At 38.1% G+C, this 18371-nt stretch overlaps 2 protein-coding genes across 8 annotated transcripts in view; both read right to left on the reverse strand.

The window, feature by feature from the left end:
* Positions 1-211: 211 nt before the first annotated feature.
* On the reverse strand, positions 212-14337 carry MTG2 (mitochondrial ribosome associated GTPase 2). Of its 6 annotated transcripts, none has more exons than XM_074970416.1 (7): positions 14284-14337; positions 13482-13694; positions 10138-10285; positions 5330-5445; positions 3721-3939; positions 1716-1854; positions 212-1298 (listed from the first exon to the last, which is right to left on the reverse strand). In XM_074970416.1, exons 2-7 carry the CDS (start codon positions 13686-13688, stop codon positions 904-906), a joined length of 1224 nt encoding a protein of 407 aa, XP_074826517.1. In that variant the 5' UTR covers positions 13689-13694; positions 14284-14337; the 3' UTR covers positions 212-903. The 6 variants fall into 6 exon arrangements, with proteins under 6 accessions (XP_074826517.1, XP_074826519.1, XP_074826520.1 ...); XM_074970418.1 differs by lacking the exon at positions 14284-14337 and adding an exon at positions 14225-14245; XM_074970419.1 differs by lacking the exon at positions 14284-14337 and adding an exon at positions 14185-14205.
* A 1462-nt stretch (positions 14338-15799) lies between these two features.
* Positions 15800-18371, reverse strand: part of SS18L1 (SS18L1 subunit of BAF chromatin remodeling complex) — a 36742-nt gene continuing 34170 nt past the window's right edge. The window contains exon 10 of one of the 2 annotated variants that reach the window (XM_074969669.1): positions 15800-18167. In XM_074969669.1, the coding sequence (XP_074825770.1) occupies positions 18141-18167 (27 nt within the window). In that variant the 3' untranslated portion in view covers positions 15800-18140. The remainder of the gene's footprint in view (positions 18168-18371) is intronic. The other variant, XM_074969668.1, reaches the window with a different exon arrangement.

The raw sequence follows: 18371 nt of genomic DNA on the forward strand, positions 1-18371 counted from the left end.
ATGATAATCGGGTACACATTCTGGATCTTCAACCATCAAGACAGCAATATTAATAGTCTCTCATGCATACAAAAATATACCTGGGCAAAGAACATGCACGAGAGACACTACTTCTGAGGAAGAAATGACTTCATGAAAGGCAAATGAACAGGAACACTATCCACAAAAAAGAGAACATTTCCTGTCTGTGAGAATATAGCCTTAGCCTACTTTATTACAACCATCAGGCAGATATAGCTCCCAGTACAATTTGTGCAACCCACGATCACTTTAAAAAGACTAGATATCACTCCGGGGTCAAAAACTCAATGTCTAGTATAACCTACTGTAAACCAGAATTTGTACGCAAGTTTCCCTAGATTACAGGCCAATTTGTTATGCACATCACCACTACAAGTCTCACAAACTTTTTCCAACAAAATTTAATGGCCGCAAAAATAGGAGATGCTTATAGTTCGATTTGTTTCGTGCAGTAATCGAGAACAAATTTACAGTGTGTTGTGTCCTGTGCCCCATGCTTCTCCTACACATACATCATAAGAACATAACAGCAGCTGTACTGGGTCAGACCAAAGGTCCATCTAGCCCAGAATCTTGTCTTCCGAAAGTGGCCAATGCCAGGTGCCCCAGAGGGAATGAACAGAACAAGTAATCAAGTGATCCATCCCCTGTCTCCCAGTCCCAGTTTCTGGTAAACACAGGCTAGGAACACCATCCCTACCCATTCTGGCTAATAGTCATTGATGGACCAATCCTCCATGAATTTATCTAGTTCTTTTTGAACCCTGTTATAGTCTTGGCCTTCACAACATCCTCTGGCAAAGAATTCTACAGGTTGAACATCCTGCAATAAATGTTGTTTTCCTCCTCCATTCAGCTTAGGGTTCATGGGAGCTCTGGTTCCTACCATTTGACTGGATTTTGTCTACGTGATTGTTCAGTATTTACATAGGCATCATACAAATCTCTTAGGTGCAACAATAATTCCTCCAGATTATCTCCTGTCAATGCAGATAGTGGGATGACGCTCTGCTCCACTCGCTCCTTAAGAAGTAGTAAGTTAGCCTTTGACTGAGGAAGATCAATCTTATTTCCTATGACAGCATGAGGTCTCTTTGACAAGCCTTCTTCATACTGCTCCAGTTCATATTTTAAGTCTTGGAGCTGAATCCATGGCTCAGACACAGACAGATCCACCACAAATAAGAGAAAGCGGCAGTGTTCTATGTGCCTCAGAAAGGCCAATCCAAGGCCCCTGTTTAGATGAGCTCCTCTTATTATACCAGGAACATCAGCAACTATAAATGAGAGAGAACTGAATGTGAACACAACATTTTTAACTTAAGGGGTTCTATTTGTCTGTCTGTCGGTCTAGGTATTTATATAGCTCCCTTTCAATGTAGTCTCTAAGAAGGCATTGTATGAGTTTGTCTGTCTGTCTCCTGCAGCCCTAAAAAAATCAAGTTATTTCACCAGAGACACTAAATTCAGCTCAGAAGTCTGAGGTCAAGAGTACATACATGAAAAACAATACGAGGTTTAAAACCTATTTCATGTTTACATCAGGTTTGTAGTTCCCTAGAACTAGTAAGCTCCTAAAGAGTCATTTTTACAGTTTTATTTTTACTGTCTCAAGCAGGGACATAAAGGGAGACAATCAGATGTCACAACTAAAAGTAGTAATTATTATATAAACAAAATCTCATAACACATACCTGCCACTTGTTCATAGTCTTGGTAGTGAACAATGCCTACATGTGGATTTAAGGTTGTGAACGGGTAGGGAGCCACTGCAGGCTTTGCATTGGAGATTGCTCGCAAAAGTGATGATTTCCCAGCATTGGGGAATCCTACCTGGAACACAAATATTCAACCAGGCCACAATTCCAGATTAACCAAAATAAAGAGAGTGTTTACTTGCAAATATATATCAATGGTTCTTTAGTAGTTGTCATAACTCAGAGAGCTGTACAGCCATTTGTACCAAACGCATCAGTTTTGCATGCTCATGTCTAAAGATATCTGGGTGCACTTTTTTCTCTATTTTTAATTTATTTTTAATTTTTCATTACATCATTAACATATATGAGCTTTCCATACAAGCCTGAACAAGTCTTACTCATAATCTGCATTTATTACTTTAAAAAAACCATCTCTGGTTGGTCAACCACTTGTCAGCTATGTATTTATTTTCAAATTCCCAAAAAAATGGCGACCATACATTATAAAAATCTACTTGATTCTGACATAAGGCTTGTCATTTTTTCCATGGACAGGATTTTCATGCCATGAATGGTGTCGGATCTATCATACATCTGACTACTAGGAGTAACCATCACCAATCATCTCATTTGGACTGTAATGTAACAGAACCACAATATGCTCTGTGGGTAACCTAACATTTTTTCTTTTTATTCTTCTATTGCAGTCTCTCTCGGAGGCTAGTTCCCCCTGACTCCTAAAGCCTACATCTTGAAACACTTTCCTAGGAAGTCTACACTTTCTGGGAGGAATGGCCTTAGAACAGTTATAGGATATCCTGTCTGATACAGACAAGTGTGTGTGCAGAGTAAACAGCACTCACAAGAAACTGAATCAGATTTTCCAGCCTGCTTCGGATAATCATTCTGAACAACTGCCATAATAAGTATGGTAGAGATCTGGAAACTCATGGATTCACCTTGTCAATTTTAAGCCCCGATAATGCTCCCATTAAAGTCAGTGGCAAAATTCCCATTGGCTTCTATGGGCACAGGCTAGGACTCAAAATGCTGGATTTAGTGCTGCCAATTTAAGACCCAGAGTAGAGTGCACAAGCTAAAATACGGCTAAGTTTATTGAACCAGCCATGCTAGTTCATTTCTTTTTCTTTACAAAGCTCTTCTGGGCCAGACAAATGTTGTAAGATTCATGCCCTTTACATACTGTTGTAAAATAAGGGTTTGTTCAACAGCTCCACCAGAGAGATCAAAAAATTGCATGGATTTAAAAATGAAATCAGATTAAACAATAAATTGACTTAGCATTAGCATACCATTCAAACTTAAATGCTAAGACAAAATTTACATATCTGAAACCTATACAAAAAGCTAACAAAGTTAAACATTTAATACCCATAACAATGCAAAGTAAAGACAGACTGAAGGATGATTATGTTTTTATTAAAAAGGGGTGTTATTTAAGAGCCATAAGTGTTCCTTGATGGCTTCTAGGTGTAAAATGCTGTCTCAGTGCATGTCATCATGTTTCCCAGAAACAGCTTGTCCAATTACTTTAAAAGCAGCATCCAGAAGTTCTCCTTCAGTGGCAGAAGCCCCTAAGTGCCAAAGATTGGGGGTTTGATCCCTGATAACTTTGCTGCCTGTATACATTCAAGCCCTCTGTTATGTCAAGACGTATTCTAAAGAGACATTTATGGGACAATATGTTTTATTATTGCAATTATTACTGAAGCCTGTACCTTGTTTCCTGTTGATTTAGCATGAAGCCTTTTACCAAAGAGATATGGCATCAAGTTATATATAAAGTGGTAGCAAAAAAAGTGACAGAAGGGCTACTCAGGATACTCCTCTACTAAGTAATCATGGTCATTCATCTCCCACACAAACTTGCTGAGAAAAACAACAAAATATAACAAAGCAACATTCTTTCGTCAGCTAGCCAAGTGACATCCTGAAAGTGTATGCCAAAGGTTAATAAAACAAAAGAGGCAATACCCACCAGCCCTGCATGTGCCATAGTCTTGAGCTCCAGATGGAGGACTCTTTCCTGACCTGATTCTCCTAGAGTGGCTGTCATTGGTGCTCGATTCTCATTGGACAGAAAAAACCGGTTACCCTTCCCTCCAATTCCTCCATAAGCAGCAACATATTCTTCGCCATGCTGAGCAAGATCAGCCACAATTTTGCAATCCTCCTTAACTACAGTGCCCACAGGAACCTTGAAAAGAGAGAAAGTCCTAAGCAAAAACAAACTATGAAAGTTCAAATACTTAACAGTACTGTTCAGCAGTTCCTGGCGGCTGGCAATGTTTTCAGGGTCTAGCCAACACCACAACCCTCCATCTCCCAGCTGGGTGAAAGTGTGAAAAGAGTCATTAGGACCCAGATCTACCAGGGGAGGCCAAATAAGCACTCTCACTCTCGACCCAAACAGCAGTGTCGAACATTAAGAACTTTAATGGTACCATACTATTTTTTTTTTTTGTGCTTTTTTGTGTTCCCAGTCCCAGGTTTCACAAACTGATGGTGAACCAATTCAGGATACCAACAGGGGGGCATAAGGAGATTATGGATCATATTGGGTAGCTAAAAAGCAAAGTAAGAATGATTTATATTTTAAAACGAATTAAAAAATAAGGAAGCAGCAACAGACATATAAGCAGACGGGGAACTTGTTTTTGTTTGTTAATTAAAAAAACTGAACCAACATGATGCATTACTATTACCACTGGGGTGTGCATGTAGAGGTGTATGTGTGTGATTTGTCTGGTTCTTGTCTTCCTCTCTACTTGAGAAGTGCTTACCTGACTTTGGGCATTTCCACAAATTTATCAATACATAAAGACACGCCCCAACAGCTGACACAGCTCCAAAACAGACTCTGAAGATTGACTTTATGGATAACACTAAACACAGGTATAAAGCTTAGGGCTGTATCTACAGTAGGCAAAAAATGGTACTTTTTAGTGCGTGTTAGCTAGTGTATTAAAGTCTTAGTGGAGACAAGGCAAGTTGTAGATGTAAATATATTAGTTGGTCAACGTAAACCCTAACTAACCTGTTAAAAATACATCTTTCTTTCTAATGAAGACAAGGCTTAGAAGCGAGGGAAGACTCCCTTCATTTGTGCTAATAAACCATACAATAAAGTGTGAAACCTGTTCTCACATGGGATCTGCAGACAAACGGAAAGAACAAACAACAATGCTAGAAAATATAGTCATGAGCTTGGCAAGCACAGTAGTGATCGGCATCAAAATGGACATGTCCCAGGTAGCAGAATTAGCCTGGGAAAAATACTGCTCTAATTTAACAAGTTGTGTGTTTGACTGCATTGCCTATTTGAATTCTAGAAGCAAAGGCTGGTGACTATTTGTTTTAGCCAGATGCAGCATGCTCTTTCAAAGAGGTTCTGGTATGAACAATGAGAACAAAGCGGTTTGGTCATGCCTGTGTGTGAACTAGCCCAGATGCTATGAACACTCACTTTGACTAGTCCCACTAGGACTACTCACATGCATAAAGTTACTCACACAGGTAAGCTTTTGCAGGACTGAGGCCTGAATTCTCATATAAAACTTTCAAAGTAGTCAGCAACAGTATCTTACTTTAATATACGTGTATCCACCATTGGCTCCATAACAGTTTTTGCTTCTCCCTCTTTCTCCATGAAAGCCTCGATACAATGGGAGGACTGAAGCCAGTGATTTGATTTGCTGGTCAGCTATAAAGCAAAACACACACTTTAAAAACATTCTTATGTTAAAAGAAATACAGTAGAATCATCTTTTGACCCCTTTATCTTTTGCAGTATACCACAGACAGAAGCATTCCATAAGCTAGTGAGAGTCCAGGGGAGGTATATGATGTCAATTCTCTTAAAGTAAAACTCCACCATTTTATTTATATGCTTAAGTTTATAAAGTATAGAAACAACGGAAGTAACCCCACTACAAAACAAATTTCTTAACCAGTAAAGAACATTTATGATTTCACAGTAATCAATCCATTGCTATTCACTGAGTTAGCAATGTGAGTACTAATAAAAAGAAATTTAAAATAAAATTTTAAATTTCTTCCTTCTGACAAGTCACTGTGTTTTTAAATGTTTCACAAAGAGTCTGGACTTTTTTTTTTAAATCACGCCACACAAGCTGTGATCTTATCAAACTGTCTCTTATTCTGTTTGTACAGTACCCATTACAATGGAGTCTGTGTGCTACTGTACTACAACTAATAATAATCTCACAAGCTATCCTAGATCAGACTTGCTCTGTAGATGACAGGGAAACTTCCAAGAAACATCCAAACCACTCTCCAAAGTAGTGCTGGCACTATATAGGTGCTAACTATTATTATCCGGTAGAGGTGACTCCCTTCTTAATCAGTAGTGATGAATCAGTAACTCAATATGATACTACTGTAGAATGTGTAATTAGAATTGTTGCCTTTTGGAGCAGTACTCAAATCAGATCCTGATCACTTGCGGTCATTAGAAAGTACAGTATTTATGTTGGCCAAATTCCAATTTGCAAAATTACATTCTCTCTCATTGTAGTCTTTCTACAGCCCAGCCTCAATGGGATTTGGCATTCCTCACTGCCTGTTTTATGTTGTTGTGTAGTGTTGATGAGTTCTTAAAAAAAAAAAAGTTGTATTTCACAACAGAAGCGGAGGCATGTCTGTGATGGATGAAGTTACTGTTGTCAATGTAGTCTGTAAAACTCTGAGATGCTTTGGAATGCAAGATCCCATACAAGTGTGAGGATGAAAGGAACTATTGTAATGTGACTAAACACTAAAAAAGTTTTATTTTAAAATTGCTAATAAATATTTTTGAGAAGCTTAAATATCAGACTTTTAAAAAATGATTCTTTACAAGCACAAGGAAGGGAACCTCAAAGACTTAATATTTGATTTATTCTACATCCTTCCAGTTCCAACACTGGTGCACATGGTGGAAACTAGTTTCTTCCATTTCCCTCTGTCATTTGTTGCTGCTTCCTTCTGCTTTATGGTGCTGACATCAATTGTTCTGCCCTCCCTGCTAAGGATTCTTCTTAAGGTGTCTCTTGGGCACTCATTTCCTCAACTCAGTTGGTATCCACATGACAGCTTCATGGTAGAGTCTGTGCTGGCATCCGGAGTACATGCCCCAAAAATATCCAAACACTTCCTTCTGATACTGGTGGGAACGAGCAGCTGATTATGGATTTCTCAGCTCTTTGCTGGGGATGAAGTGTTTCCAACCAATGCCCAGAATCTTTCATAGGCATTTATTTTTAAAGGTGTCTAATTTTCCCATTTAATGTTTGGTAGAAAATGTAAGATCTTCAGCTTTTGGAGCCATGTTAGCACTGAGATTACATTTTAATTGAAAATTCTCAGTTTTCTTCTGGTGTTCTAGATCTTAGATTTCTATACATTGTCGAGGTTAGTAAATGCTGTGGAGGCCTTTCCTGTCCTTGAGGTCACTTCCTTCTTGTGAACTCTACTGGACAATATGATGCTGCCTAGGTAGGTGAACTATTCTACTTTCTTGATGGTTTTTGCCTTCTAATGTGATGTTACTATTTGACTTCTGGGTTTCAATGAAGTTTCAGTAGAACTAATTTTGAACCCTGGTGGCCTGCTATTTTTGCCAGGTTGTCTATCTTTGTAACTTTTCATGCATTTCGCTCAGGGTAGCGAAATATCATCAGCAAAGTCTAAGTCTTCTAGACATTGCCATCTACCCATGCTATATCAGTGTTTGTGTTGCTAATACTACTTCTTCTTTATCCAGTCTATGGCTATGCCAAACGAGAGAGGTGATAAAATGCAGCCCTGTTTCATGCCATGATGAACGAGACTGTTGTCTGACTGTTCAACCTTACAGAGCATTTTGCATAGCTATCCATGCTTTTATGATGTTGACAACTTTAGCTGGGATCCCATAGGACTGAGGAATATTCTGCAATATATGTCTCCCCCCCGGCTATCAAATGCCTTTGGACAAAAATCCAAAACTGGTAAGGGGAGAGCTTGCCATTCTATTCATTCTTCTAAGATGATTGTTAGTGAGACTATCTGATCTACACAGGATCTCTTGGGCCTTAATCGTGCCTGTTCTTCTAAACTTTGGATCCACTGCTTCTTCATCCTGGACAGTGTCACACACACACCTTCCCTTACAATAGAGAGTAGTATAACTCCTCTCTAGTTGTTAAAGTCAGTAAGATGACACTTTTTGGGGTATTGTGACAATGATTCCACATTTCTGCTGGTCCCAAGGGATCTCTTTTCCCCAAATTTCATTAAACTATTCTGAACTTAATTCGCAGTTTTAAAAGTGGGCCCAACCAACTCAAAATAAAAGTTACCTAAAGCCAAGACAAATTCCATACAGAATTGCTGACCCCAAACCAGAAAGTGAGAAGTCTCTTCTCCCCTTGAAAGATGCAAGTAACTCCAAACAACAAGGTAGGAGACAAATGAAACTAAAAAACAGGTATGTCTGATGAGCAGATTTAGCGCTTTTGGAAATAACTTTTAATTTCACAGCAAAACACAAGAGTCCTATTCTTCCCAAAACATCAAACATTAACCACAGTAAAAAGCCTCTGACAAAACCTCCAGTCTTTGTTCTCCATTTCTGTTATGAAAAATCAAAGTGGATAAAGATTGACTATTTCTTTTTAAACTAAAAAGTTGGATTTTTTATTTAATTCGTTTTAAAAAAAATAAACCTATTTTAAAATTATGACAACCGATATTAAGGGCTAATCTTATACTCTATTAAAATCATTTAAATTAAATAAAAAATATTCAAGCTGTTTGTTTGCTACCAAAGTTTTGAAGAAAGTCAAACCACTGGACTTGTAAGAGTTACTGGCTAAGTACTCGAAATCAGAGTTTGTTGAAGTGCTAACCCAGGTTTTGACAGCAGCAGCCTCTTCCACAGATATAAAGAGAATATTTTCTTCCTTGTTATTTATTCAGCTAGTTAAATTCAATGACTATTTCATTCAAAGTTAAGATACTGATTGGAAATTAAGCAGGAAGGTTTGTTGTCCTCTTTCAATCTATGGATAAAAACGAGGTGAGAGACGATACAATCTACTACTTCTAAAATCTTGAAAGACATGGTGACCAAAAACAACTAGTTCAATTCACTAATTCCAGATACTTCCTTTTTTAAATAAATCACTTAGTTTTGAATGCAAAACCTGTTTTGATTAACTTACTTTTTTCCTTATGTATCCAGCACATTTCAGGTAGTTTTATTTAACTAATCAAAAACAAATGTTCAAATACTATTTTTGGGCATTTTTAAATGAATTCTAATTTCCATCCAAATGCAACTTGACACAAATCATGAATAAAAAAGGAATCATTTAGTAAATAAGAAATGTCATTTTCCATTTTTTATCATAAAAAGTGTGAAAAATGAATCTTAATAAATGTATGTTAAACTATATAATGGCTTAAATAAATGTGTATAGATATAGTATATCCTGATGGTTAGCAAAAAGAAGTACCAAATTTAGTGTCAAGGCTATATTTAGTTACAAATCAATATGTTTAATGTTTACCAGCCAATGAGAATCAACCTTTCTTTAGGAAAATAATTACAAAGCACAAATGCAAAACAAGTTTAAAATCACTGATTTAAAACAATCTAGGAAAATTCTCTGCTTTGCGCGTTCCACAGATATTAAGCCAATTAGTAGTTTCAAGTCCGTTTTAAAGGTCATACACTATATCCATTTTTAAGTGTGTATTTTATTCTTCTCGGATTCTGACACCACCCTCATTCATATTGTAGTACCTGAGAGTCTTCCAGAAGTGCATTTAGACACATGACTAGCATCTGTCATATTTGTTCTTTTTTTCCCTCCCAAGAGGTTACCTTAGATTTTTTTAGTATTTATCTAGCTTACATTTTTGTAGCTTTTTATGTTTGCTGTGCCATGCATTTTTATTACTAAAGGCAAGGTCAAAGAAGCGCACCTGGAATGTGTGTGTTTAGTTCTATAAAGAATAAATGTTGGCTTTACTTCCTGCTTCAGGGGCAATCTGCGTCAGTGTGGGAAGATGACAGAGTACTTTAGCATTTTCCGAGGCATATGTTACGAGATATTAAAAAGGTATTCGATTTTCAAATCAGTTTGACCTGAAATATTTTCTAGCTAGATTATGTAAGAATATCAGTGTCATTCACATCCCCTTTGCAGTGGCTGTTTGGAAGTACTGCAAAGAACAGATGGAGTGAAGAAAAAGAAAAACATTTCCCTGTCATATATATTTATCAATTTTATCACTCAAACTCAGTTTGTGGAAAGACATCAAAAATACCTTTAAACAAAGGGACAATATTTACCATGCCATCCCTTAATCTATGGTGTACAAGACAAAAAGGATATGCAACTTTTACCTTTCAAAATAACATGGCCCCCATCTCCTCCGTTTCCACCATCAGGACCTCCAAACTCTTTTCTAGGCTCACTGTGAAAAGAGTTAATACCCGGTCCTCCGTGGCCTCCAACCACACACACTCTTCGATGATCTACAAAATATCGGGTCTGCAATGGAGAGATAGTTTCATATGATTTCTCTACAGTTTAGTGAAACATTATCAGACCTCTGTTTCAACAAGCTGAAGGTTTCTACAAAACATAGCTATCTTTAAACGTCAGGAATTCCAATTTCCATTTGAAAATCAAAATCTATAGCGTAGCTACAGTTCCGACACCAACCAAAGAAAGCCCATTAACCTAGCAATTATCTTGAAGAACGTACACAGGATCACACATGTTAAGAGACCCTTAAAACAAAAACATCTAACATACATCTTTGAGTTTCCATTGGCAAAAAATTCCAGAGAGAAGATGCTGAAAGATCATCCTCCCTAATTATGTATATTAGGAAACTATTCTAATGATAATGAACATCTACTGAAAAAAAGAAAAAATGGGTGAGGTAATATCTGGACCAACTTCTGATGATGAAAGAGACAAGCTCTGAAGCTTACACAGAACTCTTCTTCTACTGAAAGAAGCGAGGAAACTCAGTGACCTAGGTAGTTGGCAGTACATGGAAAATTTTAAAAAGGCCAGTCTAAGCATATTTAAAAGTCTGTACGCTCCATGCTGACTAAATTCAGAGAGTTTCCAGCATCTGATCTGAGATCCTGGAATTTGTAAGAACTTTTCCAACAGAGTGGGAAAAACTGAAGGCATTTTGTGCATGGTGTCCAAAAAAAAAAAAAAAAAAAAATGCAGTAAACTATGGATGATACAAGGAAGATATGTGGGTCTCAGCAGCACTAAGATATAAAAATAGCAAGCTGTAATAATATTGTAAAGATGAAACTGTTCTCTGGCACAAGCTATCATTCACTCCAAACTAATGGAGACTGAACCTCAATATTTGGCATTAGACTTCTGCAATAATAAGAAGCTGAACTCCTTGCTGCTTATCTGAAATATTTGAACCTCAAGCCTACAAACCTGGGCTGGAAAGTTACAGAAGAGACTCTCTAAAGAGAACATCTGGGCAGGGACTGCATCTTTCTTATATGATTGGACAGTACCTAGCGCAATCCTGATTTGAAAGCTGTGTACTACTGCAATACAAATAGTAGCATCTAGCACTTTTGTTCTACTCATGAGTACAAAATGGAAGGAATGAGGCATTCAAACATTTGAGAAAGGAGTAGATTTGGTCCTTATACATGAGCTAAAGTTTGCATGACGGGTGAAGGGGAGGGCTATTTTCTGGTATCAGTTCACTACTCCCTACTCCAATTATGCCATTCTTCATGCAAACTTCAATCTTCATTTAATAAGACAGAACAATCCGATGTTCCAACACATCAAAAATTTAAGGAAAGGTCTTTCTTGGAAATGGGGCAGAGTGGGGAACACTAAATACTTCCCATAGGCAGTGGTCCAATGGTAAAAGCAGGAGACAGTGTGAAGAGTCCTAGATTCTGGCCCGTTCTCCCACTGATTTACTGCATTACATTGGGCAAGTCATTTTATCTTTTCTATGTACAATAAAGATAACAATACTTATCCATTGACCTTTGGAAAATTTTCTGGGATCCTCAGGTGAAAAGTGCTATAAAAGTATTGGCATGTACATAGATATTTTCTTGTGTGCCAAGATGTAGAGAAAAATTTACTTACAAATGGTAATACAAAACATGCTAAAGGACTTTACAACCAGATGGAGAATGGATATTTTTTAAAATATTAAAATAACTTGAGTGGTGAAAAATTCTGTTACTAGTAAAGTGACACCCAAGCACCTGAGAAAAATCCAAGTATTGAATAACCAAAATTGCTTTTGCACAATCACTAGTACAGCAAAACCTCAGCATTACAAACACCACATTTATGAACCGATAGATCAACCACATACCTCATTTGGAACTAGAAGTATGCTATCAGGCAGCAGCAGATACAAAAAATAAATAAATAAATAAATAAATAAATAAAGCAAACAAATAAAAATAAAGGGAAGTTTAAAAAAAATTAACAAGGAAACTATTTCTGTGCTTGTTTCATTTAAATTATCATTAAAAGCAGCATTTTTCTTCTGCACAATAAAGTTTCAAAGCTCTATTAAGTCAGTGTTCAGTTGTAAACTTTTGAAAGAACAAACAAAATGTTTTGTTCAGAGTTACGAACAATCTCCATTGTCAAGGTTTTTGTAACGTTGAGGTTCTATCATAAAAATGTGACAGTTGCTAAAAAGCCTCCTTTTCCAAGTGTAGTTAGCACCACCAAACGGCAAAATTGCAAACTGCTGTTTTAAATTAAGTAGATTCATTTATTGCTTATTATAAAAAATGAATTCATTTCCCTGCAGCTGAAATATAGAACCAAAAGGAAGCACCGAAACAAAAAAGAGAAAGCCTATAATTAACCAGCCATTAAATCTAGGCAATTTGTGAGTTGCATAAGTTCTTTAAACAAAAAAACAAGCAAAACACTACTTGAACTTTAGAATGGCAACTGTCTAAAAAACAAACATGTTTTGTTCTATGTCATTTTTCCAACCCAAAAGAGAATTATGGTCATTAAAACCTCTACAGCAGTGGTTCTCAACCTTTCCAGACTACTGTACCCCTTTCAGGAGTCTGATTTGTCTTGAGTAGCCCCAAGTTTTACCTAACTTAAAAACTACTTGCTTACAAAATCAGACATAAAAATACAAGTGTCAGAGCACACTATTACTGAAAAATTGCTTAGGTTCTCATTTTCACCATATAATTATAAAATAAATCAACTGGAATATAAATATTGCACTTACATTTCAGTGTATAGAATATATAGTATAAACAAGTCATTGTCTGTACGAAATTTTAGTTTGTACTGACTTCACTAGTGCTTTTTATGTAGCCTGTTGTAAAACTAGGCAAATATCTAGATGAGCTGATGTACCCCCTGGAAGACCTCTACATGTACCCCTGATTGAGAACCACTGCTCTACAGAAAAGCAACTCCTATAGTTACTACTACCATTGAAGTAATCATGAATAATGTTCACTGTGAACTGAGAATTTTATTTCATGAAATACTTATTTACAACTATTTTTTCCCACTATCCAAAATTAATTATATTTCATAAAAATATTTCCTTAGAATGCCAATGGTAAGTGGGGAATATATACAAAACACTCATCTCTAGGAGCGGTGTGTTCTTTTAGCATACAGCAAGTTCTTTGAACAAATCGTAGGTTAGCCTATCTGAATTTTAGTTTAGACTTACCAGCTTCTTTTCTGATATTGCTCTTTTTTGTTTCAGCCGTTGTTTTTTTGCACACTTTGCACAGCTTGTGGAAAGAATCCTCTGCCAGCTCTTAACATGCTGCTGCAATAAGCAAGTCTGTATATGTGGTGAATATACAGGTCTCCATTGCCGTAAGCTATCCAACAAAGTCCATGTTCTTGATGACAAGATTTTAGATCCCAGCATATCCACCTAGAAAGTGAAAATTATAGACAAAGAAAAACCACTAACTAAAATTCACCTTTGTGGCTCTAGAAACAAGTTTCACATGCAAATCAAGAGAACAAAAAATCAGTTTACACCATGAAACACATAATGAGTTAGAAACCCAAGGTCCAGGGATTGACCAATATTTCACCAATATGTTCTTACTCAATCGCTGTAATAGCCTTCTGAGAGTAAGACACCAAGCACATACACCTCCCCAAACTGATTTCCCTTCGCTAATGTCTGTACACATGCATTCATTACTGCAGGGCTGTTCAGAAGCATGGACTATATATAATATACAGAACCTCTATTTACTCAACAGCAGAAAGCCCCTGTGCCCCCCCCGCGCCGCCTCACAGCCAGCCCCTGCGCGCGCGCCCCCGCGCCGCCTCACAGCCAGCCCCTGCGCGCGCCCTCCCCCCCGCGCCGCCTCACAGCCAGCCCCTGCGCGCGCCCCCCCGCGCCGCCTCACAGCCAGCCCCTGCTCCAGCCTCTCTTCCCCAAATCCGAACCCCGCATAGTACCCCCCAACCGCGAGGAACTTTCCAGTGTCGAACCCGCCCACTCTTACCACGTTCACTTGGACGCAGAGGTCACGACCTCACCCAAATTACGTCCTCGCCCGTCAGATGGGCGCACGCGCAGTTCTCTCCCCTTCCTCTCCGGTAGGTATGAAAAGCGCGGGAAAAGCATTGCGGTCAAATGTGGGCCCCGCCTAACGGCTCCATTCGGGCTCGAGCCGTGCTATTCCACCCCCCCCCTCGCCTTGGCTTTCAGCTGGCTGAGCGCCCCCTCCCCCCGCCAGCGAGGCTACAGGCACGCAGGAGCCTGGGGTGGGCGAAGAACTAGCTCATGAGATGGCCTCGAGTCACCCAATCCCTGCCTTGCCCACGGAGTTCGCGCTCTGGCCCCAGCCATGGGGATGGGGTGTGGGGGGGACGCAGCGTGCACAGGCCCAGGTGGCTGGGGCCCAGACACAAGAAGAGAGAGCCCTGTGGCGAGAGCAGCTGGCTGGCGTGGTCTCTGGGTGGAGATGCCCCTGCGCGCTTCAAAATCCCTACTGGTCAGAGGCTGCTTCTGCTTTAGAAACGACCTAGGGCTTTGTCTGGGGACCCTGAAATCGTCAGTGTTTCCTCATGTGTTCCCTTATCACAGCTCTTGAAATAGAGCCCGGGCCTGGCCTGGCCAAGACAGGCTTAACTTCACTCCTGGGGTCTGGCGACACAGCAGCTGGGACGATGCTTCCCACCACATCAGATGCATGCTAGCTCCCCATAAGGTAGTGTACCTAAAAACAGCTGTGGGGCTACGGTGGCTGGAACTAGCCACCTGGCTCCAATCTTGCCTGCCCCCCCACCCCCGGTACGTATTTGGACACTAGCCTTAGCAGCTGCCATGGCCACCCTGCTATCTAGAGTAGAGCTAGCACATTTGTCTACCCAGGGGTGAGAATTAACCTTTTGGTGCTGTGCAGACCTACCCCTTGGAAGGACTGCCATTGAAGTCACTCGATGTACTTGCAGTGCATAAAGTTAAGCATAAATCTTTGCAATATCAGAGCTTTCGTCTCCATCGTTTGGGCCTGAGCCTGCTCCCATTAATATCATTGGGAGTTTTACCTGTGCCATCCATGAAAGCAAGGGACTAGTCTGCAACATAAAGTTACAGTCTATCCTCCAGAGATTGGTTCAGCATAAAATTATAATGCTTGATCTTTGCAGATTGAACAAGATTTAGAACTGGGGTTCTCAAACTGGGGGTGGGGACCCTGCAAGGGGTCATGAGGTTATTACATCGGGGGTTGCGAGCTGTCAGTCTCCACCCCAAACCTGCTTTGCCACCAACATTTATAATGGTGTTATATATATTTAAGTGTTTTTAATTGATGGGGAGGGGGGGTCGCACTCATAGGCTTGCTATGTGAATGGGGTCACCAGTACAAAAGTTTGAGAATCGCTGATTTAGAACATCTGAAAACTGTAGTAAGTGTTTTCACATGCAGTGAGCTTTACCTGAAGTATGACAGACTATCGGGGAGGGAGTGTGATGAGGCATTGTTTCCAAAAAGTCTGCAATAAAAACTGAATCTCCCATAGTTATTACACTGGTCCTTTTTAAAAAGTCTTTGCATCATAGGAAAAGTACCATCAATAGGCTTCTCAATCAGTTCATTTTAACCTAAACCAGTTTCAAGCATTCTGTATTACAAAACAGAAAATGATACAATTAATGAAAAAAGTCAAAATGCTGGCATCACTTTTTGTTTCCACATTAATACATAAAAATGGACAACACATTAAATAAACATTTCGTTATTAACAATTAGAAATATTAACACCAAAAATCATGTATAAATTAGGAAATAAATGTACAAACTATTTCCAAAGTGCTCTTTCAAATACAGTATATACACAACATTCAAGAAATTCTTAATGTAAGACATTTCAGATAGAAGTAATGTTGCTGTTTAATTTTTTTTAAATGTTGTCCATATTCTCTCAAAAGGATTATATTAGCACTTTCAAAAACCACATAAAAGGCATATTTCCAAGCTGGCAAGGAACAATATTGCATTCTCCTGGCTACCTGTAACATTAACATAGATTAAAAAAACCCCTCAAACTTCTTTTCTGTGCCTTATTTGATATTTATAAGTACTCAGTTGTATGAAAACACCAGCAGGAAGGAAAAGAGAAATGAAGAATGAATAAAAATGCTAACTCCATTTCACTGATCAGCAATTAGAAGTGTTAATGCTGCAAGGGCAGAGCTTGAACAACATTTAATAATAAACCATTTAGCTATCAAGTATTAAGATTTTCCTTTTCAGGAAAAACAAATCCAAACGTGAATCATGATATCTAAATTTTCTGGGTGGTGTTAGTTTTCAGAATATAAAAATTCCACAACTCAAAATATAATCCAATAAAAACCTCAAAAGGAGAAAACTCATAGAGGGTATATTTAACTCTATACTCTGAAAGTTCCAGTTAACCTTAAGGTATTATTTCACTTTTTAATAAAAATGTATATTAAATAAATTTTAGCCATTTTAACCCTTTAGTCATAGACAATTTAGACATATTTTATTCAGCAGTAAAAATCCCATTTTAAAAAAAAAATGTAAAACTGAATATAAACTACTTTTTACTTTTATTGTTCATTTTGGCTTTTAAGTACCACTGTCCCTATATTTCTCATTCTCCCTCTATAGGTTTTCCTTTAATGGTTGAATCCCATTAACAATCACCTTTCCATATGCATAATGAGTGTTCATAGTTAAAGCTGAATTATTGATTTTTCCTTTGAAACAAAGATGGATTTTTTACACCAATTATAAATTACTTCTATCAAGCTACTAGAGAAAAGCAAAAGCGATGAATAACTGCAGAAAAAGTCAATTTGATAACCTGATTTTATTTACAGTTATAATGCTTGCTAGAAAATCTGAACTAGTAGGGCAATGAAAGAACCAGAAACTAAAGAGCAAACAACCGGCAACCTGGGAAATTTGGCCTGAATATTTATAAGTAGTGATAAAATTTGGAGTAGCATATTTAAGACTGGAATGTGGTCACATGTTTGTCAGCTAAATATGATATGAAGCAATACTGATTTCTAGTAGACTTACAGATTCATTCCCAGAGTTCTCTTTTATTTCTTTCACCATGGCATATACCATACTTTCGTGGATCTAAAAAAGGTGCTTCTGGATATTCATATTTCCTTGAAAACAGGTTTTGATCATCTCTCTGCACCTTTTACTAAAAAAATGTGGAATTGTGCAGATATTACATTAGAAGACATGGTTAATTAGCTATATAAATTTGCTGAGCAGAATGTCCTCAGCAAATGAAATATTACTTCAGTTGTTTTTATTTTTGTCTTATAGTGTGGAAATTGATTCAACATAAAGAACGCACCCGTCTCCATGCTGTAAAGTAATACAATTGAGAGCCATGGATTTCAGAGGCTGGCATATACAACAGGTAAACTGCAAAGGATCCAGTTAAACATAGGTTCATAACCTACATTAAAATAACTGCATGGGCAGAGATGTGACTGAGTGATCTTTGTATTTAGCTGGATTGCAGAATATCCTAACTGTTTCCCAGATCTGGGCACATAAAAACTCTGATCAAATGACTCCTAAGCTATTTAGAAACATCAAGAATGGGGGAAAAAACCTCTGCATTGTATCAACATACATACTATACACAGCACCAAATATATCAAACCATTAAAGCATTGTCTTGTTACCAGTAGTGCACTGCTTCATATCCAGCATGAAATGAACACTGTTCACATAGAGACGCTGCTTTGTGCTAAGGGGTAACCAACATATTACAATTAATCAAAACTGCCAGTACATCCAGTTCAAAAGATGGATATACTATTGAAATGAATCAGATACAGGAGCTTCTCACTTTATTGCTGGTAGTTTCCATATTGACCCTGTTAAAAATTACAAAATACGACACATTAGAAGATAATATCATTTCTGTGTCATGCACTCAGGGGGCTGAATCAGATTACTATCTTTTGGTTTACAAAATTGGATGGGCCCAATAATGCGTTGTCAATACACTCACATTGGATTCCCTACTATGACAATGGATCTGGGTCTTCAACCTCATAGCTTTTCCTGTGTGCAAGAAA

This window comes from Natator depressus, chromosome 13 (genome assembly GCF_965152275.1).
Source record: "Natator depressus isolate rNatDep1 chromosome 13, rNatDep2.hap1, whole genome shotgun sequence".
NCBI classification, from domain to species: Eukaryota; Metazoa; Chordata; order Testudines; family Cheloniidae; genus Natator; species Natator depressus.

Bases quoted from the DNA above. Each gene is read 5' to 3' on its own strand.
- MTG2 (XM_074970416.1), bottom strand. From the start codon at position 13,688: ATGCTGGGATCTAAAATCTTGTCATCAAGAACATGGACTTTGTTGGAT. The intron at 10,286-13,481 runs GTAAGTCTAAAC...TCTCCATTGCAG, and splicing joins CAATATCAGAAAAGAAGCTG to ACCCGATATTTTGTAGATCA. The intron at 1,299-1,715 runs GTATGTGTTATG...TCTCATTTATAG, and splicing joins AGACTATGAACAAGTGGCAG to TTGCTGATGTTCCTGGTATA.